Source organism: Heloderma suspectum, chromosome 4 (genome assembly GCF_057233095.1).
Source record: "Heloderma suspectum isolate Gila_16-S chromosome 4, 16-S_ref, whole genome shotgun sequence".
NCBI lineage: Eukaryota > Metazoa > Chordata > Lepidosauria > Squamata > Helodermatidae > Heloderma > Heloderma suspectum.
This window is the reverse complement of record NC_139461.1, coordinates 287585321-287603954: the sequence shown is the minus strand read 5'-3', so window position 1 is coordinate 287603954 and position 18634 is coordinate 287585321. Positions and strand designations below refer to the sequence as shown.

At 42.8% G+C, this 18634-nt stretch overlaps 1 protein-coding gene across 1 annotated transcript in view; it reads right to left on the bottom strand.

The window, feature by feature from the left end:
- The window catches only part of PTPN1 (protein tyrosine phosphatase non-receptor type 1), a 101637-nt gene extending 84852 nt beyond the window's left edge, over nt 1-16785 (bottom strand). The window contains exon 1 of the mRNA XM_084854148.1: nt 13926-16785. Within this exon, the coding sequence (XP_084710274.1) occupies nt 13926-14096 (171 nt within the window). The 5' untranslated portion in view covers nt 14097-16785. The remainder of the gene's footprint in view (nt 1-13925) is intronic.
- Between the last annotated feature and the right edge of the window lie 1849 nt (nt 16786-18634).

Sequence of the window (18634 nt, the reverse complement as noted above, 5' to 3'; positions counted from 1 at the left end):
GGAAGGCAAAAGGAAGAGGGCCGACCAAGGGCAAGGTGGATGGATGATATTCTGGAGGTGACGGACTCGACCTTGAGGGAGCTGGGGATGGCGACGGCCGACAGGAAGCTCTGGCGTGGGCTGGTCCATGAAGTCACGAAGAGTCGGAAGTGATTGAACGAATAAACAACAACAACAACAACAATCAATGTATTTTCCCAGAAAGTCTAGCAAAATATTACTTTAATCCCTTGCATGGGAAAAAAATAAATATCACTAGGCCTCCATATCATCATTTACATTATAATCACCATAAAACTAATTGTTGACTATAATCCCCATTTCAGAAGTATACAAAGCAGAGGATAGAGCCACTAGTTCTATGAACTTCAACAAGTTCTCTAAACAAGCAGAAAGCCACATGAATTACTCTTTGCCTATTGCCCCTAGTGTCAATTAACATGGCAGGAGTGATCTGGAGCCTACCTACAGATTCCATTCTAGAGCTATATTAACATTCATATTTTCTTTTTAAATGCCTATGAGTTTAACAGTACAATCCTATGCATGTCTGCTCAGAAGTAAGTCCCACTGTAAATCCCACTGAGTTCAATGACACTTACTCCCCGGAAAGTTTAAGATTTCAGCTCAAAATTGAGAACTGGTATGCTTCACTTATGTCTTTGAGAGCAACCTAGGAAAACATACACACCAACACAGATGTCAGGACTAAATTTTCCCTATGGCCTGATTCACATCTAACACTAAATTATAGTTAGTGTTATGTGCGTGAGTTTCAGGTTTGCACACTCCATGCTCGCCTCCTCCAGTGGGGCCACAAGGAGGAGATTGTAAGTTTTTGCTTAGGTTTTCAACTAACCACAGTTATTATCTATGAACCAGGAACTGTAGATAGTGTTAATTATGGTTTAATGAAACAAGCCAGGATTAACCCTGGTTGAAAATTGGCTTGTTTCATTAAACTATATTTCACACTAAGTAATTTGTCCAGGTTTGGATATAAGTAACCACGGTTAGTTGAAAGTGAAAGCTTCCAAACTTGTGGCTACACTGAATAAGGAGAGGAGCATAGCTTTATTGCATGCAAATGCAGTCTTATTACTGCACACCAGGAGTTCCTACAACTGAATGGCATACAATATTTCTTTGAGCACAGTTTTAGTATGGGGCTCTTTTGCAGAGTCAGTTTCTCCACTGGATGTAAGTCCTTATGGCATCCTAAAAGTAAGGACCAAAATGAAATACGAATAATAGGAAATCCTAAATGAAAGTCTACTAAGCCAACAGAGAGAAAAACCAAACAAGATTTGAAATGTCTCAGTATTTTTTAAAAAGCAAATCAGATCGTTTGCAGCAATGTAGCTTTGTGCATCTCTAAGGGGGGGAATCTATTTTCCTTATTTTAATACGTATTACTATGCACCTGTTGTGTATATCCTACTGCTAAATCCCTGTGTATTTTAATTACAGCCACAAATGCTGGACAACTGTTTTAAAACAGGAGGCTGATGGGACAAAGAATATAGCTCAATACAACTTAAAGGCTTGACATAGCCACAGCTATGTAGTCTGTGTGCTAAAAGGAAAAACCCATCAAAATTCTGCGCTGGTACTCCAAATTTGTGCCTAGAGAAGGTGAAGTCCATTGACATGTAGAGTTCATGCTCATTTATTCAATCTGCATATATTTTGCGTAAAATTATCAGGAGGTCTATAGCAGTGTAATAATTAACTTTTACACTTATATCATTCTCACAAGAACCCTGTGATACAGGCTAATCTGAGAGTGTGACTGACTGAAAGTTATCCAGAGAGCGCCACAGCTGGGGGAGGAAGTTAAGTTGAGGTTAAGTCCAGGTCTCCCTGTTCCAAGTTTGACATTTGATTCATTATATCACATTGGTTCCATACTGCTAACCATAGAGAAGGGAAAGCTGCTACGCATAACATCAAAGCCTCACTCGATACCGACTTGACATCCTGCTCAGAGACACCCCCATTTCTGAGATTTTAATCAAGCATCGCCCACACACTTGAAGACACATCTTTGCAGCCTAGGATCTAAAACTTGCTTTTTGACAGGGAAAAAAAAAACTATGATTTTTCAGGATACTAACTTCTGTCACCCATACAAGATCCTATGCTTGCATGGCAAAAGGGCAGAAAAAATTCAGCCTGAATGTAGCCACCTGAACAGGGGGGCAGTCCCGCAAATCCAGCCCTCCTTGGAGCCAAATCCAGCCCTTCCTGAGGCCAAATCCAGCTCTCCCTGGGGCCAAATCCAGCCCTCCCAGTTTCCCCACATGGCCCCATGCTCCACCCTCTTTCCAGCAAGCACTGATTGTTTGGTGGTTCTCTGGCTTTCGTGAAGCTTTGCCCCCATTCTATAAAGTTGAAATGCCCCTCCTAAAGGCTAGTTACTAGAAGTAAGAGCTTTACGTAAAAAAAAAAAAATGCTGGTATTTTTGGCCCCGCCCAACACGGGAATACAGCCCCCAATAGCTTCTTCAAAATGGAACTTGGCCTTCGGACGGAAAGGATTTCTGCACTAGAAATGCTTTTTAAAAGGTGGGCAACTACATCAAATTATTGCCCGATTATGGCTACCTTGGAACACACACATAAATTAGTTTCCCTCTCAAAATTAAGTATCATGTCATACCAACATTATCACAACCATTTGTAGTGACAACTCTTAAGGCCCTGCACAAGCCATCCAATACCACAGGAGATAAGGGATTATCACCAGCAGCATTTAGTCATGTCAATGAACCGGATTCCGTTTGCAATGTACAATCTAATCATGGGCAGCTATTTATGTCATGGGAATGGGTAACCTTTTCACGTAGATAGCAATAGCTTATAGACTGTAGTTCTGCTTCTGGTTGAAATCCCCACCACTTGCTGCATGCTAATGGCATTATTAGTTATGTATCTTTTGAAGTATTCCTGGGCTGAAGGGCCTGGCTACCTAGGAGTTTCCTTTGCAACTAATAGGGTATATTTGAGTATATTGTAAAAAGTAGAACCAGTGCAGAAAATAGTAATAGAATCTTAGCATTCAACAAGGCCACGAAACATCTACAATTCATCACAGGAGACGGTGGCAGTCCCAAAGATGGAATGAGCTCTGCGACTGAGTAGCATATTCTACTAGAAGTAAAGATTTGATGGACCAGAAGAACTTCTCTCCTTCTCCTCCCCAGTCCAGGCTGAGGTCAACTAATGCAAGAAGACCTGTGATGCTGCTTCCTACCATATTGGACCATTTGCGATGAAATTAACTTGATAATAAACAGCAACCTTCAGCTTATTCAGTGCTAATTACAGTAAGCCTTGGATAAAAATAAATACACATAAAAAAGATACTGCAAAAAGAGCCAAGGCAAACAGCAAGGAATGTGCACCTGAACATATACATACTGCAGTAGTCAAGTTCACAAGCCCATCCAATGTAATTGGTAGAATGTTAGAGCAGGACAAGAGAGACTCAGGTTAAAATCCCAAGCCAGTTACTGGTAACGTTTGCATGTAACAATACACCATATTTTAGCCCTATGTGTACAAGCACAAAGGAACCTGAGTAATGTGCAAGATTCATGGGCTCCCCTCCCATGTGGCTGGGCAGAGAGGCAACCAGGATTCAGTTTCACTTTAACAGATTCCTGCCTTGTGGTTACATGTGAACCAGGAATCATGGTTTAAAATAAACTTTAGTCAATTATTAAACAAGCCAACTGCAAACCCTTGATTGTTTTGGTAGCTTGTTTAACAAACTAACTTTATTTTAAATTACAATTCCTGGTTCACAACAAGCAAAGTGAAGTGAAATGGAATCCTAGTTTATTCCTCCTCCCAGGTAGAAACTCAAGAGGTGAGTACCAACCGGAGTCAAAACAGATCCACTGAGAAACAAGAAGGAGGTGTCAGCTGCTTAGAAGAACCCTGGGATGTTAGAAGATTTTTTAATTTTATTTTTAAAGAAAAACTATGGTGCAACCCTCCCCACACCCCCAAACTGCCCAACAAGACTCTAGCATGCTCAATAGTCATGGTAGGTAGAAGGATGGTTAGAAAAGAAAAACAAACAAACATGGGGAGTAGAGGGGGAACCCTGCTTGGCTGGAACCCTGAATAGGTGCACTTCTTTTAGGAGAGAGGAGGATACAATGCAACTTTTTGTTGTAGGTCCCACTTGTACACCTCTAAATACTAGAGGCTGGGGAGAGACAACTTGGGACAGTTCTTGCTATTATGCTCTCCTTGTAAGCTACCCAGATGTATTCAGTTGCCATAGTTCTAAACAGAATGTGGGACTAAATGGACCTTTGGTGTGATCTAGAAAGGCTTTTATATATTTTTAAATGATACAGGGCCATCACATTAGAGGCCCCTATCAGCTTGAATGATAATGAACAGGAATTCCTGCTCTTTTACTTGATTATTTGATTTAAATACAGCCTAAATAGAGGAGTTAAGGCTGAGCATTTCACAAGCTTGATTAAAGAATCCAAATCTGGATTTGAATTACAATATTTAATAGAAGACAATCTAGACAAAATGTACCTGGTGTTCTAAAGTGTCTATTCTATCCTATAGTGACTGTCGGTGATCCCAGTCATGAACACAGCCACCATTTTTATGTAGGTCTGGAAGAATTTCTGTCATCCCCAAAAGAATTGGCCATAATACAGGGTTTATACACTTATCCACATTTTGTAATATTTAGGAACAAATTTGCATGTGGCATTTCAGTCTGGAGAGGATGAATCACCCTAGCTTTGAGCAAAAATGTTGAATTCATTTTAAAAATAAGAACCTATTAAAATTAACACACTGGAAAAGTTACAGGCAGATTAAAGGGTTGCTTTCAAAATTAATAGGTCCCAAACCTCCCTTTCCTTCACTAGATTCTCACTAAGATTTTGAAATAATGAAAGTTTCCAAAGAACACATTCCATAAAATGCTGGCTTCCAATTGAAAAATACATCCATTCCAGTACCCAACAAGACCAGTAAAAAATTCTGACCATGAGAAACAAAATTACAGTAGTACAATTTGTAGGTCTTTAATCTTCTGCAGAATCCAAGCTTCTTTTCAAAAAAGGCCAGTGCCTACCATTAAATATCTTTCTGTGAATTTGTAACTCATGCAGGAATGCCCAAAACTACATCCATAGTATAAGATTCAACATCCTTCTCATTAGAATGTTTTATCCAAAACTTTAATGAGGTTTGGTATATTAGATCACTGGCATCAAGAACTAGTTAGAACAGAATCCGTCAGCATTTTTTAAAAATCTTAATTATGTCTGGCACATTTAGTGTTGGCAGGCTTGCTTTTTACGTCTGAGCACTACCTTAGATTACATCTTGTACAGTTTATTTTTTAAAAAAAAAATTTTTGGCTTTGATTATACCAGACAATATTTGTAAACTCCTATTTGCTAGGAAACTCATTACACTTTTTTAAAAGCCTTTTTTGTTTGTTTTATTCAAAACCGCCTTTGCAACCATGAGGCTTAAGAACTTACAGATGGCAAAATGTTGCTCAGATGCTCAAGATTTTAAGAGCCCACAGGCTGTAAACAAAGCACCTTGCAGGTTATAACACAGAGAGCCCACAAGTTGACTGCCTTTATACATTAAAAAAAGGTAAAGGTGTCCCCAACCAGTCGTGTCCGACTCTAGGGTGTGGTGCTCATCTCCATTTCTAAGCCAAAGAGCCAGCGCTGTCTGAAGACGCTTCCGTGGTCATGTGGATGGCATGACTGAACACCGAGGTGCACGGAGCGCTGTTACCTTTCCGGCCGAAGCGGTCCCTATTTATCTACTTGCAATTTCTTGCTTTCGAACTGCTAGGTTGGCAGAAGCTGGGACTGAAGATGGGAGCTCACTCCGTCACGCAGCACTCAGGTCTCGAACTGCTGTCCTGCCGACCTTCCAGTCTGCTGTTCAGTGTCTTAACCACTAAGCCATCGCGGCCCCCTTTATACATTATATCCATATAATTCCTATTCTTAGGAACATCAGTAATAATTGCCTCTACCGCTGGGAATTCTCTTCATATACCATCCTGCTTCCGAAGATTTGTCCAAAATTTGCTTTCCCTAGCTGCCAGCTATGGCTCAATATCCCTCCACCTTGAGAGTGAATTCTCTTAATTCCCATTGATACACCAGAGATATTTATGTGCTGAATGCATCATTTGCCCACCGCTGAGATGTCTATATTCCATACCATTACCTTTGTTTGCAAGAACATGACATGCCAGACCTCCCATTTAATTTGCTGTTCACCCTTACAGCTAAGTCTTTTTTTGATGCATGCTCCAACCCCATGCATTTTTTTCTGTCTAAACACACATAGAATTAAACCCTAAGTCACATTTGTACAACTTGACAGATTGGGAGAAGTAGGCCTTGCACAGCCATCAAACAGGAAATGAGGTGATAAATGTGTGCTACTTAAGGTGGAGACTCCAGACCAAAGTAGATGTGATGTTAACTGTGTGAATGCAATTAATTTGTATGTTTTTGTTGTGTAAATAGCAGACTTACTGGAGTCTGAGCAGCACCTAGACTGCAGAGGTTGGAGAGGGGATGTTTAACTCTTCATGCCCAGTCCCGATTAAAATAACCCCCCGGCTCTTAGAAGAGCATCAGTTGGAAACTCCCCCCCCCCATGCAAATAGCAGTTTGGGGGTGATTCTTTTCAGGGCCACCAGCTTCGGGGGTGGGGGGTGGACTTTCCCTCCACATCTTCTGCAATCCTTTTACTGCTCAGGCTCTTTTGTGGCTATTTACATTTTTTAAAACACTCATATTGCTTGCATTCATGGACCAGGCCAAATGCAGGAGGATGAGATGGTAGAATGGGGTGTGCTACTTCAGACTGCAAGTAGGAGATATCACTTCTGAATGCTTCCATATGTAAGAAACATTCCCTGCACATCAAACACCTGCACAACAGGGAGAAAGGCTCTAGATCAACTCTTCCTTCTTTAGCTAGTTTTCCTCTTACAGGGAGTTTTTAAAATAGGGAGCATCCAAATGAAATGCGACTAGCTTTTTGGGTTGTTGTTGTTTTTGTGTTTTTTTTAATCACATCAGCTTTTGTATTTGCTTCTGTATTTTTCTCATGTCGGGTTCACTGTTGCGTTTTTGGATCTTTGTACTGTATTACTGTTTTATCTTTAATTGTGCGACACCTAGAGAAGTTGTTTTATAGGAGTCTTATAAACAGAATACATAAATATATTTCACCACTTGAACTCTGAAGTAAACTTGAAGTCCGTTCTACCATCTCATTCTACTGCAGGTGTACATCAGATCTGACATGATGGAATGTTCCTTCCTTCCTACAAAGAATCCCTGATACAGAAAGCTAGATGTCAGGGAAGATGGTTCTAGCTTCACCATCTCCCTGGCATGCCAGTTTTCTATTTAAAGAATCACCACCACCACCCCAAAATCAGGGAGCATTTCATCTCGAGAGCTAATCCTGAAAACATCAAGCTCCTACCTAGGGACTGCATCATCTGCAGTTTGAAGCAGTACGGTCGAGACACAGGTTTATTACATCATCTGCTGCTTCTGAGAACCAGACCTAAATGCTTCCACAGCAGTGGTGAGCTCTTCTGACTATTTTCTGAGACACTGGTCCAGACTGAAAAACAGATTGGATTCTTTGCCTTTGTCCTGGGCATCCTTCCCAAACTCTTATGCCCTGAAGAATTTGTGGCAAACCATCTGGCACCCAAATGCCAAAGTACTTCCACTGAGAACTCTATGTCATATTCATTCTTGTCACAATGAAATGCGAACACATAATTAATATTTTATTCTTTTTAGAAAAAAAGTCTCTCTCCCTCTCTTTTTAAAAAAATCGTTCCTCAAAATTTTCATTGGATTACCATGGTCTCAGTGAAGCAGCTCACCCTGCTCAGGAAGAGGAATGGATAAAACCTCAAAAATTATTACATGGCTCCAACTATCACATGATAAGGACAAAAAAAGAAGAGGTGGAATATAGATATAGTAAATAAATACAATTGTATGTTATTGCATTGAATGTTGTGTCATCTCTGCCAGAACATACATCTCTAGGTAGGAGCATGATGTCTTCAGGATTAGCTCTATGTGTTCCCCTACTGCATTCCCCATTCAACATCAGAGGTCCTCTGTATTCTCCCAATGAGAGATGTGGTGGGTGAGAGTACATGGGGCATGGCCTTTTCAGTTATGGCACCAAAATTATGGAATGACCGCCACAAGAAGCCTACCTAGCCCCATCTTTAAGTTCTTTTTGACATCAAGTTATAATGTGGCTTTGCAGGGGTGACTTATTGGCAGTGATGTGGATTTTCCCAAAGTTTTTGGATTTGAAAAAAAAAATCTGGAAAGATTCCCAATGCCCTAAATAGACTGGGATATTAGTATGCCTATTAGACTTATACTTAGTAAGCTAAGAAAGTATGTCATATCAATTTTTCATGCTATATAAATCTCTCCAAAGTTTTTCCCAGTAGCCCAAAGTAGTTGAACTGCAATGTCTGATTAGGAAAAACAATTCAATCAAGTACTTCCAATAAGTCATCAAACAAGCTGCCTCCACCCAATTTTCCCTGGCTCCCAACTTCCTGGTGCAGTCCCCTCTTCACACCCTAGGCCTTGCCCGAGGGTCCCCAACCCTTAGGAGAGGATTTCAAAGGATTCAGGGGACTGGGAATGCCACTTGTATAAGAAAGTCCTTGTGTTCATGCTGCACTGGATGCAATCTTTTTAATGTGTAAAGAAAAGAAACCCAGCTTTACATTTGCAAACCAAAAATAAGGAAGTGGGCATGCCAGACACCTCCACAGATGATTACAACCTGCATTTACTGCTGGCTCATAAATAGTCACTCAGCTGGTATTTGAGGCAAATAAGAATCACCAACAGGCAGAGAAGCTTTTGTGAACTAGAAGACAATTTGTTATTTTTTTCTTTTTCCAGCTCTGCCCTCGCCATCCCCCCACTGGACTCACACACACAAATAACTAATAGTCACACAGGTATGTGTGGAAAAGTGGGCAAGTAAAGCTTTTTGTGGGCTTGAAATGTTTGTGGGCTTACTCACAAGTGCTCACAACTATTCTTTTACATGAAACAGTTTGTGCTGTTGTACCTTCACCAATGACTCCATTAGCAAACCATGGCAAAGCTCAATTAAAGATACTGCAAAATGGTAACAACTCCATGACAGCTATGCAACAATTATTTTTATTACTCTTAGACCCTGGAAACCAGTGATAATTCTTTAATTGTTTGCAACTGGGAGAATAAAATATCAGAAAAATAACATTTTACATGTAATCTGGAATTCCAAGTAGTCTACATAGCTCTAAGGATAGAGCAGGTTTTGATTAAAATTGTATGTATATAAAGGCAAGGCGCTGTTCAATGATGGCATATTTAGAGTTGAGTTTAGGTTTTATGGCTTTAAGGTATTTATTCCTTTGCTGTTTTGTATTGTATTTTTTATTCCTTTAGCTTTTTGTAATCTGCCCAGAGAGCACATCTTGTTGGGTGGATTAAAAATAATAAAGAAATAAATATTACTTTAATCTACTCTTACGACTATGGAAAGAAAAGCTGTACCAACAACAACCTGTTGATCTTCACGTAAGTTATACTAGAAAATGAGTTTATTCATTTAGGTAGTGTGAAGAGCAAGCTAGATTCTGTACAAAAAACAACCAATACCTGGCAAGAGGGTTTACTGGTTGGGCAAAAAAAATCTTGTTGAAACAGCAGCTACTTCCAGAGCTGGTTTTGTGTTTTATTGATAAACCAGAAATGGAGAGAAAGAGGTACCAACTATCAATGCAGGATTCTGGAAAAGTAGCTGACTTCTGTCAGTCCTGCTGGTTCTACTCTGCCACTTAGAGAGCAATCCTATGGCCCCTAGACAGCATCGGGGGGGGGGGGGAGGATATGATAGTTCGGATTCCTGGATCCAACCCCAGACCCAGCAATCCAACCCTGGACCAAGGAGTCCAAGTTCCCCTCCCAGCTGGTGCAGAGAGAACCATGCCAGCTGCCTCTCCGAGCTCGCAAAAGCAACCTTGGGGAGGACGGAAAGAACATAAGAATGTGAGAAGAGCCATGCTGGATCAAACCAAGGGTCCATCTAGTCCAGCATTCTGTTCACCCACTGGCCAACCAGCTGTCAATCAGGAACCCACAAACAGGGCATGAGCGCAACAGACCCTTCCACCCATGTTCCCCAGCAACCGGTGTAAATAGGCTCACTGCCTCTGGTTCTGGAGGTAGCACATAGCCTTCAGGACTAGTAGCCATCGATAGCCTTCTCCTCCATGAATTTGGCCAACCCCCTTTAAAAGCCATCCAACTTGGTGGCCCTCACTACATCCTGTGGTAGTGAATTCTGGGGAAGAAGGGATACGAGTAATCCTCAGCCCTCCCCCTCCGCAGAGCCCAAGCTAGATGGGCACAAATGCCCATCTAGAAAAAATGCGACAAAGAGGTAACAGTTGCCTCTGCGCTCTTCCTGCTCTGCATAGGATGCCCGTCAGCCTCTGAGTTCGGAAGCTGTCAGGCATCCGGATAGGATTGTGCCCTTAGGGAGCACAGCCCTGTTCTATAGATGTCAAACAAGTAAGACAGTTCACGGAATACTCAGAAATGTCAATCTGGAAGCACCCTAAGACAGGCAGTGTAACGATGAAGGGAGAGGATATGGCTTGATAAAAAATGAGAATGCTATTGTAGCAAAGGATGCAGAAAAGATGAGGGTGGCTTGGCAAAAGAAGCAGTTCTTAAGAAACAATTTAACGGGGAAGAGTTTTGGCTTGATGGAAGAAATGGGGGGGGGGCAGAGATCTCAAGCATAGTAGCTTTGTAACTAAATATCAATATAAGTGCAACCTTCCCACAGCTCAACTGAATCTAAATATTTCAGCTTTCTGTGATGTTTATCCAAAAACTGCATAACTCTGGGTGAGATACCAGGGGGTGTGGGCTGGGGGGAGAGAAAAGATTACATTGAGAGTCAAAACAGTTTAGCTCCATGGTACACTTAGTACTTGACAGCTCTACTGAGCCTGGCACAGGTGAGAATTAAAGTGTTCTTCAGTGACAAGTGCACTACAGAGATAAAATATCTAGACGTACTTCTCCAAGGCCAAAAGACACCTATTGACCTGAACTGAACTCCAGTCTGCAACTGTGAAACAAATATACACATTTTGAAAGATTAGTAAATTCTACAACATTTTCCTACGTAGTCCTACTGTGCTTTTAGTAGCAAACTGTTCACAAATGTTGTAGAGTGTTAGCATATTAAGGAGTGATATTATGCAAAGCACATGGTGTAAGAATACCAAGAGCGGAACAGCCACCTTGACCTAATTTCCTTACTTTTGCTGGCATAATTCACTATCCAAACACTACGATTTAGTACAGCTATGTTGAGAGGGCAAAATTAAATTAAAGCAAGAGTAACAGCTACACCAGTCTAATATATTTTGCAAAGTCACTTTCCAAGTACTGTGTCTGCACAATAACTAGCACTTCAAGTACAGATTAGTGGTGGTGGTGGTGGGGGAATTAACAAACCTATTATTCTGATATACAACAATGCGTAACATACTGAAGAAAGTGAAAGTCACACAAGAGCCCCCCACACACACACACACCACAAAAGACACACGAAGTGTCAAATCTCTACTTGCATAGCCTGATCCCAATTTGAGTTAGGTGTATCAAAACCCATTGAAATCAACAGGCCTAGCTCTAAACAGGGCTGCAGTTGTAATTTTGATGATGTAAACATCCTTGTTTCATCACATTTTGCAAAAGATCTTTTCTTCAACCTTTCATAACATGACTGGAGGGGAAGAAATTGATTTCACAACTTTTGCACTCTGCAAAATCCCCATGGCAAGATTCCCCTACAGAAAGAATAGTAGCAAAGCCCAATCTCACATATTGATTTGGCCTGGCAGCATATGAACTAAAACACCATCAGTATCCATTAAAACGGATCTTACAAAACTCTTAAGCCAAGAAGAGATACCCGTTAGAGGACTGGGAAGAATCCCACCCCACTCTCTATTCACCAAAAACTCCGAAGCAGCAAAATATTGGTACAAGCCAGAATTCTAATATGAAAAAGATATAAAATTATTTCTTATAATAATGCTACCTAATCTCAGTGCATAACAGAAGATACATGTGTGAACTGGAGTATTCTTACACACTATCTGCTACCACATGCAACTTATTCACATGTTCAAGACCACCGTTTGAGAAATTAATTAAAAGCACCAGCAAAACTTCACCCTTTCCAAGCTTCAGACCAACACTACGTGATTTACATCTTTGCGTAAGGTTTTCAAAATTAATGTCAACGTTACAAAGACTGACAAAAGCACTACCAAAAATAAAAAAAACAATCTCAAGATGATATACAAACATATCACAAAATACTATTTTCCAAAATATTAAGATTATTCCGGTGCCAGGTAGGTTGCAGTTTCCAAACCCCTTAAACCAGTTTCCCCCAACCTGGTGCCTCCCAGATGTTCTGAACTACAACTCCCATGAGCCCGAACCAGCATGGCCAATGGTCAGAAATGCTGGGGGTTGTAAACCCAAATATCTGGAGGGCACCCGTTTGGGGAAGGCTGCCCTAGACAAATGGCACAAGAATATATATCAACGTATGAAGATAAAGCAAAAAGATGTTAGTGGAATTCAAATGCTCAGAAACAAGCTACCCCAAATGCACAGATTGCCTTAGCAGTTATGGAAGGATGAAGAATCAGACACAGAAAGAGTAATTTTACCCTAAATCTAGGAGAACTGGAGGACAATTGGAGACCACACTCTTCTTGACAAGGGGGTGGGGTAGAGAAAGGGATTACTAAGGTTATTTTTTCCCACAGCAGAGCAAGGAGATGACTATATTGACCATTAATATATCTGCTCCAGGGCACTGTACAGAAAGCTGTTAATTAGGGACACACCAACGGTGAAGGAGCTACCCCAAGCATATTGCACATAAGTATATGTGCAAGAGTCATTTGCGCCTGGGAACGCTGTACAGGGAGGGGGGCAATTCTGGAGGACGGGGGGGGGAATTGCTTAGAGAAAAATGAAACTGCAGAGGGGGTGGGTTCGGGTATTTTAGAAAATGCTTTTATTGTAGAATTTTATTGTTTTAAACTGTTTTATTGTATGTTGTACATCGCCCAGACTGGCTGGGTGACCAGCCAGATGGGCGATTAATAAATTTAATAATAATAATTAATACATTTAATAATAATAATAATAATAATAATAATAATAATAGCTTCTCTCTTGCTGCCCAGCGGGGTGGCACACAGGACTGCTCAGAAAACAAATACATCTTTAGTATTACAGACTTCACAGGCTTCTCCCACCATCCTTGAAATACTCCTCCCTCTTAAGAGAAATAATAAGGAACCTTCTACACGTCTACGGCCGTGTACAAGGCAACATCATCTATGCTTGCCAGGCAACCTTAGATACAGGCAAGGGGGGAACCAACCTTGCTTAAAGGGTGCGTATTGGGGGGGGGGGTGACTCCATACACACACCAAATTTGAGGCTGAGGAATAAGTGGAAACAAGGGGAGGAAGGGAGAGCCAAGGTCAGGCCTGCCTCTCACCCCAGCAAAATCCAGGTTATGAGGAGAGGCGAGGAAAGCTCTGCCCGAGGAGCCCGAGGCCAGGGGCGAGTGTGCAGGGAGGGCAGCAGAAGGGGACAACGCGCGGACAATGGGGCGACGCAGGAGGAGGACCGACGCTCGCCCGCTTGCACTCCTGGGCCCCGCGCCTCGAGGGGCAGTGCAGGGCCCGCCGCTTCGCCTAGCTTTGCCCCGCAGCCCCGGCTCACCTGGTAGATGGCCGCCCAGCTGTCGGCCTGGTCGAGCTGGTGGAACTCCTTCTCTATCTCCATGCTGCGGGGGGCCCAGGCCTGGACGGTCCCTTCCTCCTCCTCCTCCTCCGGCTGTTGCTGCTCCCCGGAGCGCCGCCGCTGCCGCGGCTCTTGCAGCCTGCTCTGCATGGGCAGCACCTCCCCTTCCCCTTTGCCTTGCCCCTTCCGTCTCTCTCCTTCCCCAGCCCGCGGGAACTACGCAAGCGGCCAGGCCCACGAGCCTTCCGGGACGGCCCTCCCCGAGCAGAGGCGGCGGCGAAGGGAAGCCCAGCCTCCGTAACAGGAGGCGGCGGAGGAGGAAGGGCTGAGGGCAGGGCTCAGTTGGAAGCGGGGTTCTCCCCGGAAAAGTAGCGCGCGCCCTGCGCTCAGTGGCGATGCGCAGCCGATAGGCGTGGGCGGGCAAGCAACGTAGGAATTACGAGAGCGCCTCTGGGCATGTGCAGAGTCTCTCTCTCTCTCCCCCCCTCCCTCCCCCCCCACGTGGTCCCGGTAACGGCAACACAGTTTTTCCACGTCGCAGGGTTGGGCAATTTGTGGCCCTCCAGTTCCGTCTAATCAAAGCTATGGTTTTCCCAGTAGTAACGTGTGGCTGTGAGAGCTGGACTATAAGGAAGGCTGAGCGCCGAAGAATTGATGCTTTCAAACTGTGGTGCTGGAGAAGACTCTTACGAGTCCCCTGGACTGCAAGGAGGTCAAATCAGTCCATCCTAAAGGAAATCAACCCTGAGTGCGCATTGGAAGGGCAGGTACTGAAGCTGAAGCTCCAATATTCCTGCCACCTAATGCGAAGAGAAAACTCTCTGGAAAAGACCCTGATGCTGGGAAAGACTGAAGGCAAAAGGAGAAGGGGACGGCGGAGGATGAGATGGCTAGATAGCATCACCGATGCAATGAATATGAACTTGAGCACGCTCCGGGAGAGTGCGCAGGACAGGAAGGCCTGGCGTGCTATAGTCCATGGGGTCACGAAGAGTCGGACACGACTGAACAACAATAACAACAACAACTCCCCGCAGGCTTAGCCAGCATAGCCAATGGTGAGGCATCATGGGAGCTGTAGGCCAAAACATCTGGAGGGCCAGAAGTTGCCCGCTCCTGGCCTAATCCCTCGGATTACGAGGACTGGCTGTCGAGGGCGGTGTTGCTGGCTTTAGAATTTAAATGCGGGGAAAGAAAGCAGTCGCTTCCTCTTCCTGCCGAGAAACGGGCCTTTCTCTCTGAACCTTCACATGACCGATCAGCTTCTCTCTTCGTGTCTGCGTGGGCAACTGGTGCCCACCCCAGCATGGAGCTGCTAGGATACGGGTGCAGAACCTCTCTGACTTCCATTTCCTAGAACCTGGTTGGGGGGAATTCAGGGGCAGGGGCAAGAATACCAGCACATGTTATCTTAAAGCTCTTAACTGTCAGTAATTAAGCTTTAAGAGGGGCATTTCAGCATTTTAGTACAGGGGGAAAAACTGCACAAAAGCCAGGAAACCACCAGATGATCTGTGGTTGAGAGAAAGTGTGAACCCCAGAGGGCTAGATTGGAACCTCAGGTGGGCCACACTGAGACCCCAGGCTCGCGGTTCTGCACTCCTGTGCTAGGACTTCCATTTGCAGAGGTGGGAGATGTTTGTTTTACTTCATATGTTTTCTGTGAGACAGGGAAGGGACAGATGCCTAGTTTGTTAGGAAAGTGGGTGTGGAAACTGAGGCATGGTTTCTTTCAGCTTGAGAGCTTGTTTGAGAATCATAGAATAGTAGGGTTGGAAGGGGCCTATAAGACCATCGAGTCCAAACCCCTGCTCAATGCAGGAATCCAAGTCAAAGCATCCCTGACAAATGGCTGTTCAGTTTCATCTTGAATGCCTCCAGTGTGGACTAAAAAGGTTAGTCCTTTTTAATTCAAGCAACATAAACTATATTATTATTATTATTATTTATGAAGAGCCATTGCAACCAGTGAAGTAATGCCCCCTTAAAATAAATAGAACTTAGTCCTTGGTGACCCATAACTCCTTTAAGGCTGCAATCCTATACACACTTATTTGGGAGTAAATCCCATTGAACATAATGGTGCTTACTTCTGAATAGAGAAGTAGAATTGCCTGACAAGGCTATAAGCATAACTACACTCACTAGGGGAATAAACTAAAGTCTGAATCAGCCCCCCGTCAGTAGTCACAGATGTAGTCAAAACACACTCGAGTGGTGGGTTAGGAACAGACTTACTGGAGATATAACAAACTTACATCTCAAGGTAAGCTGGCTGAGGTCAGGGGGATTTAGGAACAGGGTCCTATTCCTGGAAGGAAAAGGAAAACTGAGCAACTGACACTGCACAAAGGCTGAAACATTATGAGTAAACAGGGACAAGACTAGGCAGGGCTGGGCCAAGTCATTTTGGCACCTGAGTGCCCAGTCGAAATGCTCCCTCCCATGTCAAATGCAATCACAACTAGGTGCACAGAAGTCCATATGTTGCTGAGAAAGCAAATTGGTAATCATTTGTTTATGCTCTCTGCTCTCTTTCCATCACCTGACCTTCACATCACAGAAATCAGTCTTGCAACTAAACATTGTTACACTTTGCAGAACACAGCGCAATATGGCACATAAATAAAAATCACTTTCTAACACTTGGTTGTAAAAAACAAACTGACCATTTGCTGCCCTTTCATGGCACCCAGAATATTAGGGGTAAATATTGATTTGCTGCCCAGTTGAGTTAGTCCTGAAAACTGAGAGGGTCTGTATGTCAGGTATTATTTGCCTCTCTTCACATTCATACGTATGGTTGTTTTTTTTTACAATAAACCAGTAATGCATTTGAATAAGGAACAAGTCACTACCAACAATAATTACTACTAATACTACTATTGATATTTAACATTTGTATAGTGCTTCAAGTGTTCAAAACACTTCACATGCATTATCTATGTGTAACCCTTACAATAACCCTGTGTAAAGTAAGTCATCTCATATATTTTAGATGGGAGGATGGAGATGGAGAGAGAGGGTGCTTCCAGATGGACAGCTCCTAGCACTTACCAGTCAAAAGGCATTGTGGAGCTCTTTTGTCTTTCCCTCCTTAATGGATTTTTCTTCTTTTTTTGTGGTAAGAAAATAACAGAAGAAATAATGGAAAAACATAGAATCATAGAATAGTTGGAAGGGGCCTATAAGACCATCGAGTCCAACCCCCTGCTCAATACAGGATTCCAAGTCAGAGCATCCCTGACAGATGGCTGTCCAGCCTCATCTTGAATACCTCCAGTGTGGGAGAGCCCACTACCTCCCTAGGTCATTGGTTCCACTGTCGTATTGCTCTAAGAGTCAGGAAGTTTTTCCTGATGTTCAGCTGGAATCTAGCTTCCTGTAACTTGAGCCCATTATTCCATGCCCTGCATTCTGGGATGATTCTGGGAGGTTTACAAATGGTATCTGGACTTCCTGTGAAATGCTGTGCTTGAGGAAGGGCTAAGATGCTTAGAGTGTAATCCTATGCATGTTTAGACAGAAAAAGCCCTACAACTCCCAGCATTCCGCAATCAGCCATGCTGCCTGGGGAATGCTGGGAGTTGTAGGACTTTTTTCTGTCTAAACAGGCATAGGATTACACCCTTACTGTGCGCATGGCATAGGCAAGATTTGATGCCCGATTCATAACTTGGCCATTATGCTATACCAGATTTAAAAAGGAGGACAACTGGAAACCTTGATTAAGGTAGGCAAAGAAGCATGATTTTGACATCAGCCATTTCAGAACCAGCATACAGACATGATATAAAGCAGCCTTCTCCAACCTGGTCCCTCCAGTTGTGTTGGACTATAATGTAGCACCACCATAGTGGCTGGGGGATGCTGGGAGTTTTATTTATTTATTACATTTCTAATCTGCCCAATAACTAATGTTCTCTGGATGGATTACAAACAGTTAAAAAATTAAAACACCACAAATGGTTAAAAATATAAAATACAATACAAATATTTAAAAGAATAAAATAGAATATAATGCAAAACAAGAAACAGCACAGGAATCAATAAAACAGCCATAAGAATCTAGAACTAGGTCTCTAAAATGCCTGGGAGAAAATAAAGGTCTTTGCCTGGCACTGAAAAGATAACAACGTAGGTGCCAGGCGAACCTCTTTGGGGAATTTTTATTCTGTAAGCTAGGTGCCACCATTGAGAAGGCCATCTCTCTTGTAGCTACCTACCTGCAAGTTGTGGCCCAACAGATCTGGAGGGCACCAAGTTGAGAAAGGCAGATATAGAGTTTGGGGGCCACAGCGGGGGAGAGGATACAACAGTTGTGTCTTTATTTGGAAATCTATACTACACCCTTCAGCCTGCTAGGGATTTCCAGTGTGGCTTCTGTGGTAATATAACAATAAAAAAAGACATAATTTTAAAGAATTACAGTGGCACATTTAAAGCATTAATTTGAACACAACTAAGAACAGAAGGATTAAACTGGCCAATCCTATAAGACACTTAACTGGTTTCTAAACTTTCAAAAGGCTAATGGAAAACATAGGAAGCTACCTTATACTAAGTCAAACCATTCGTCCATCTAGCCCAGTATCGTTGACACTGAGTTCCAGCAATGGCTCTCCAGGGTTTCAGGCAGGAGTTTTTCCTGCCCTATCTGGAGATGCCAGGGATGTTCTGCTACTGAG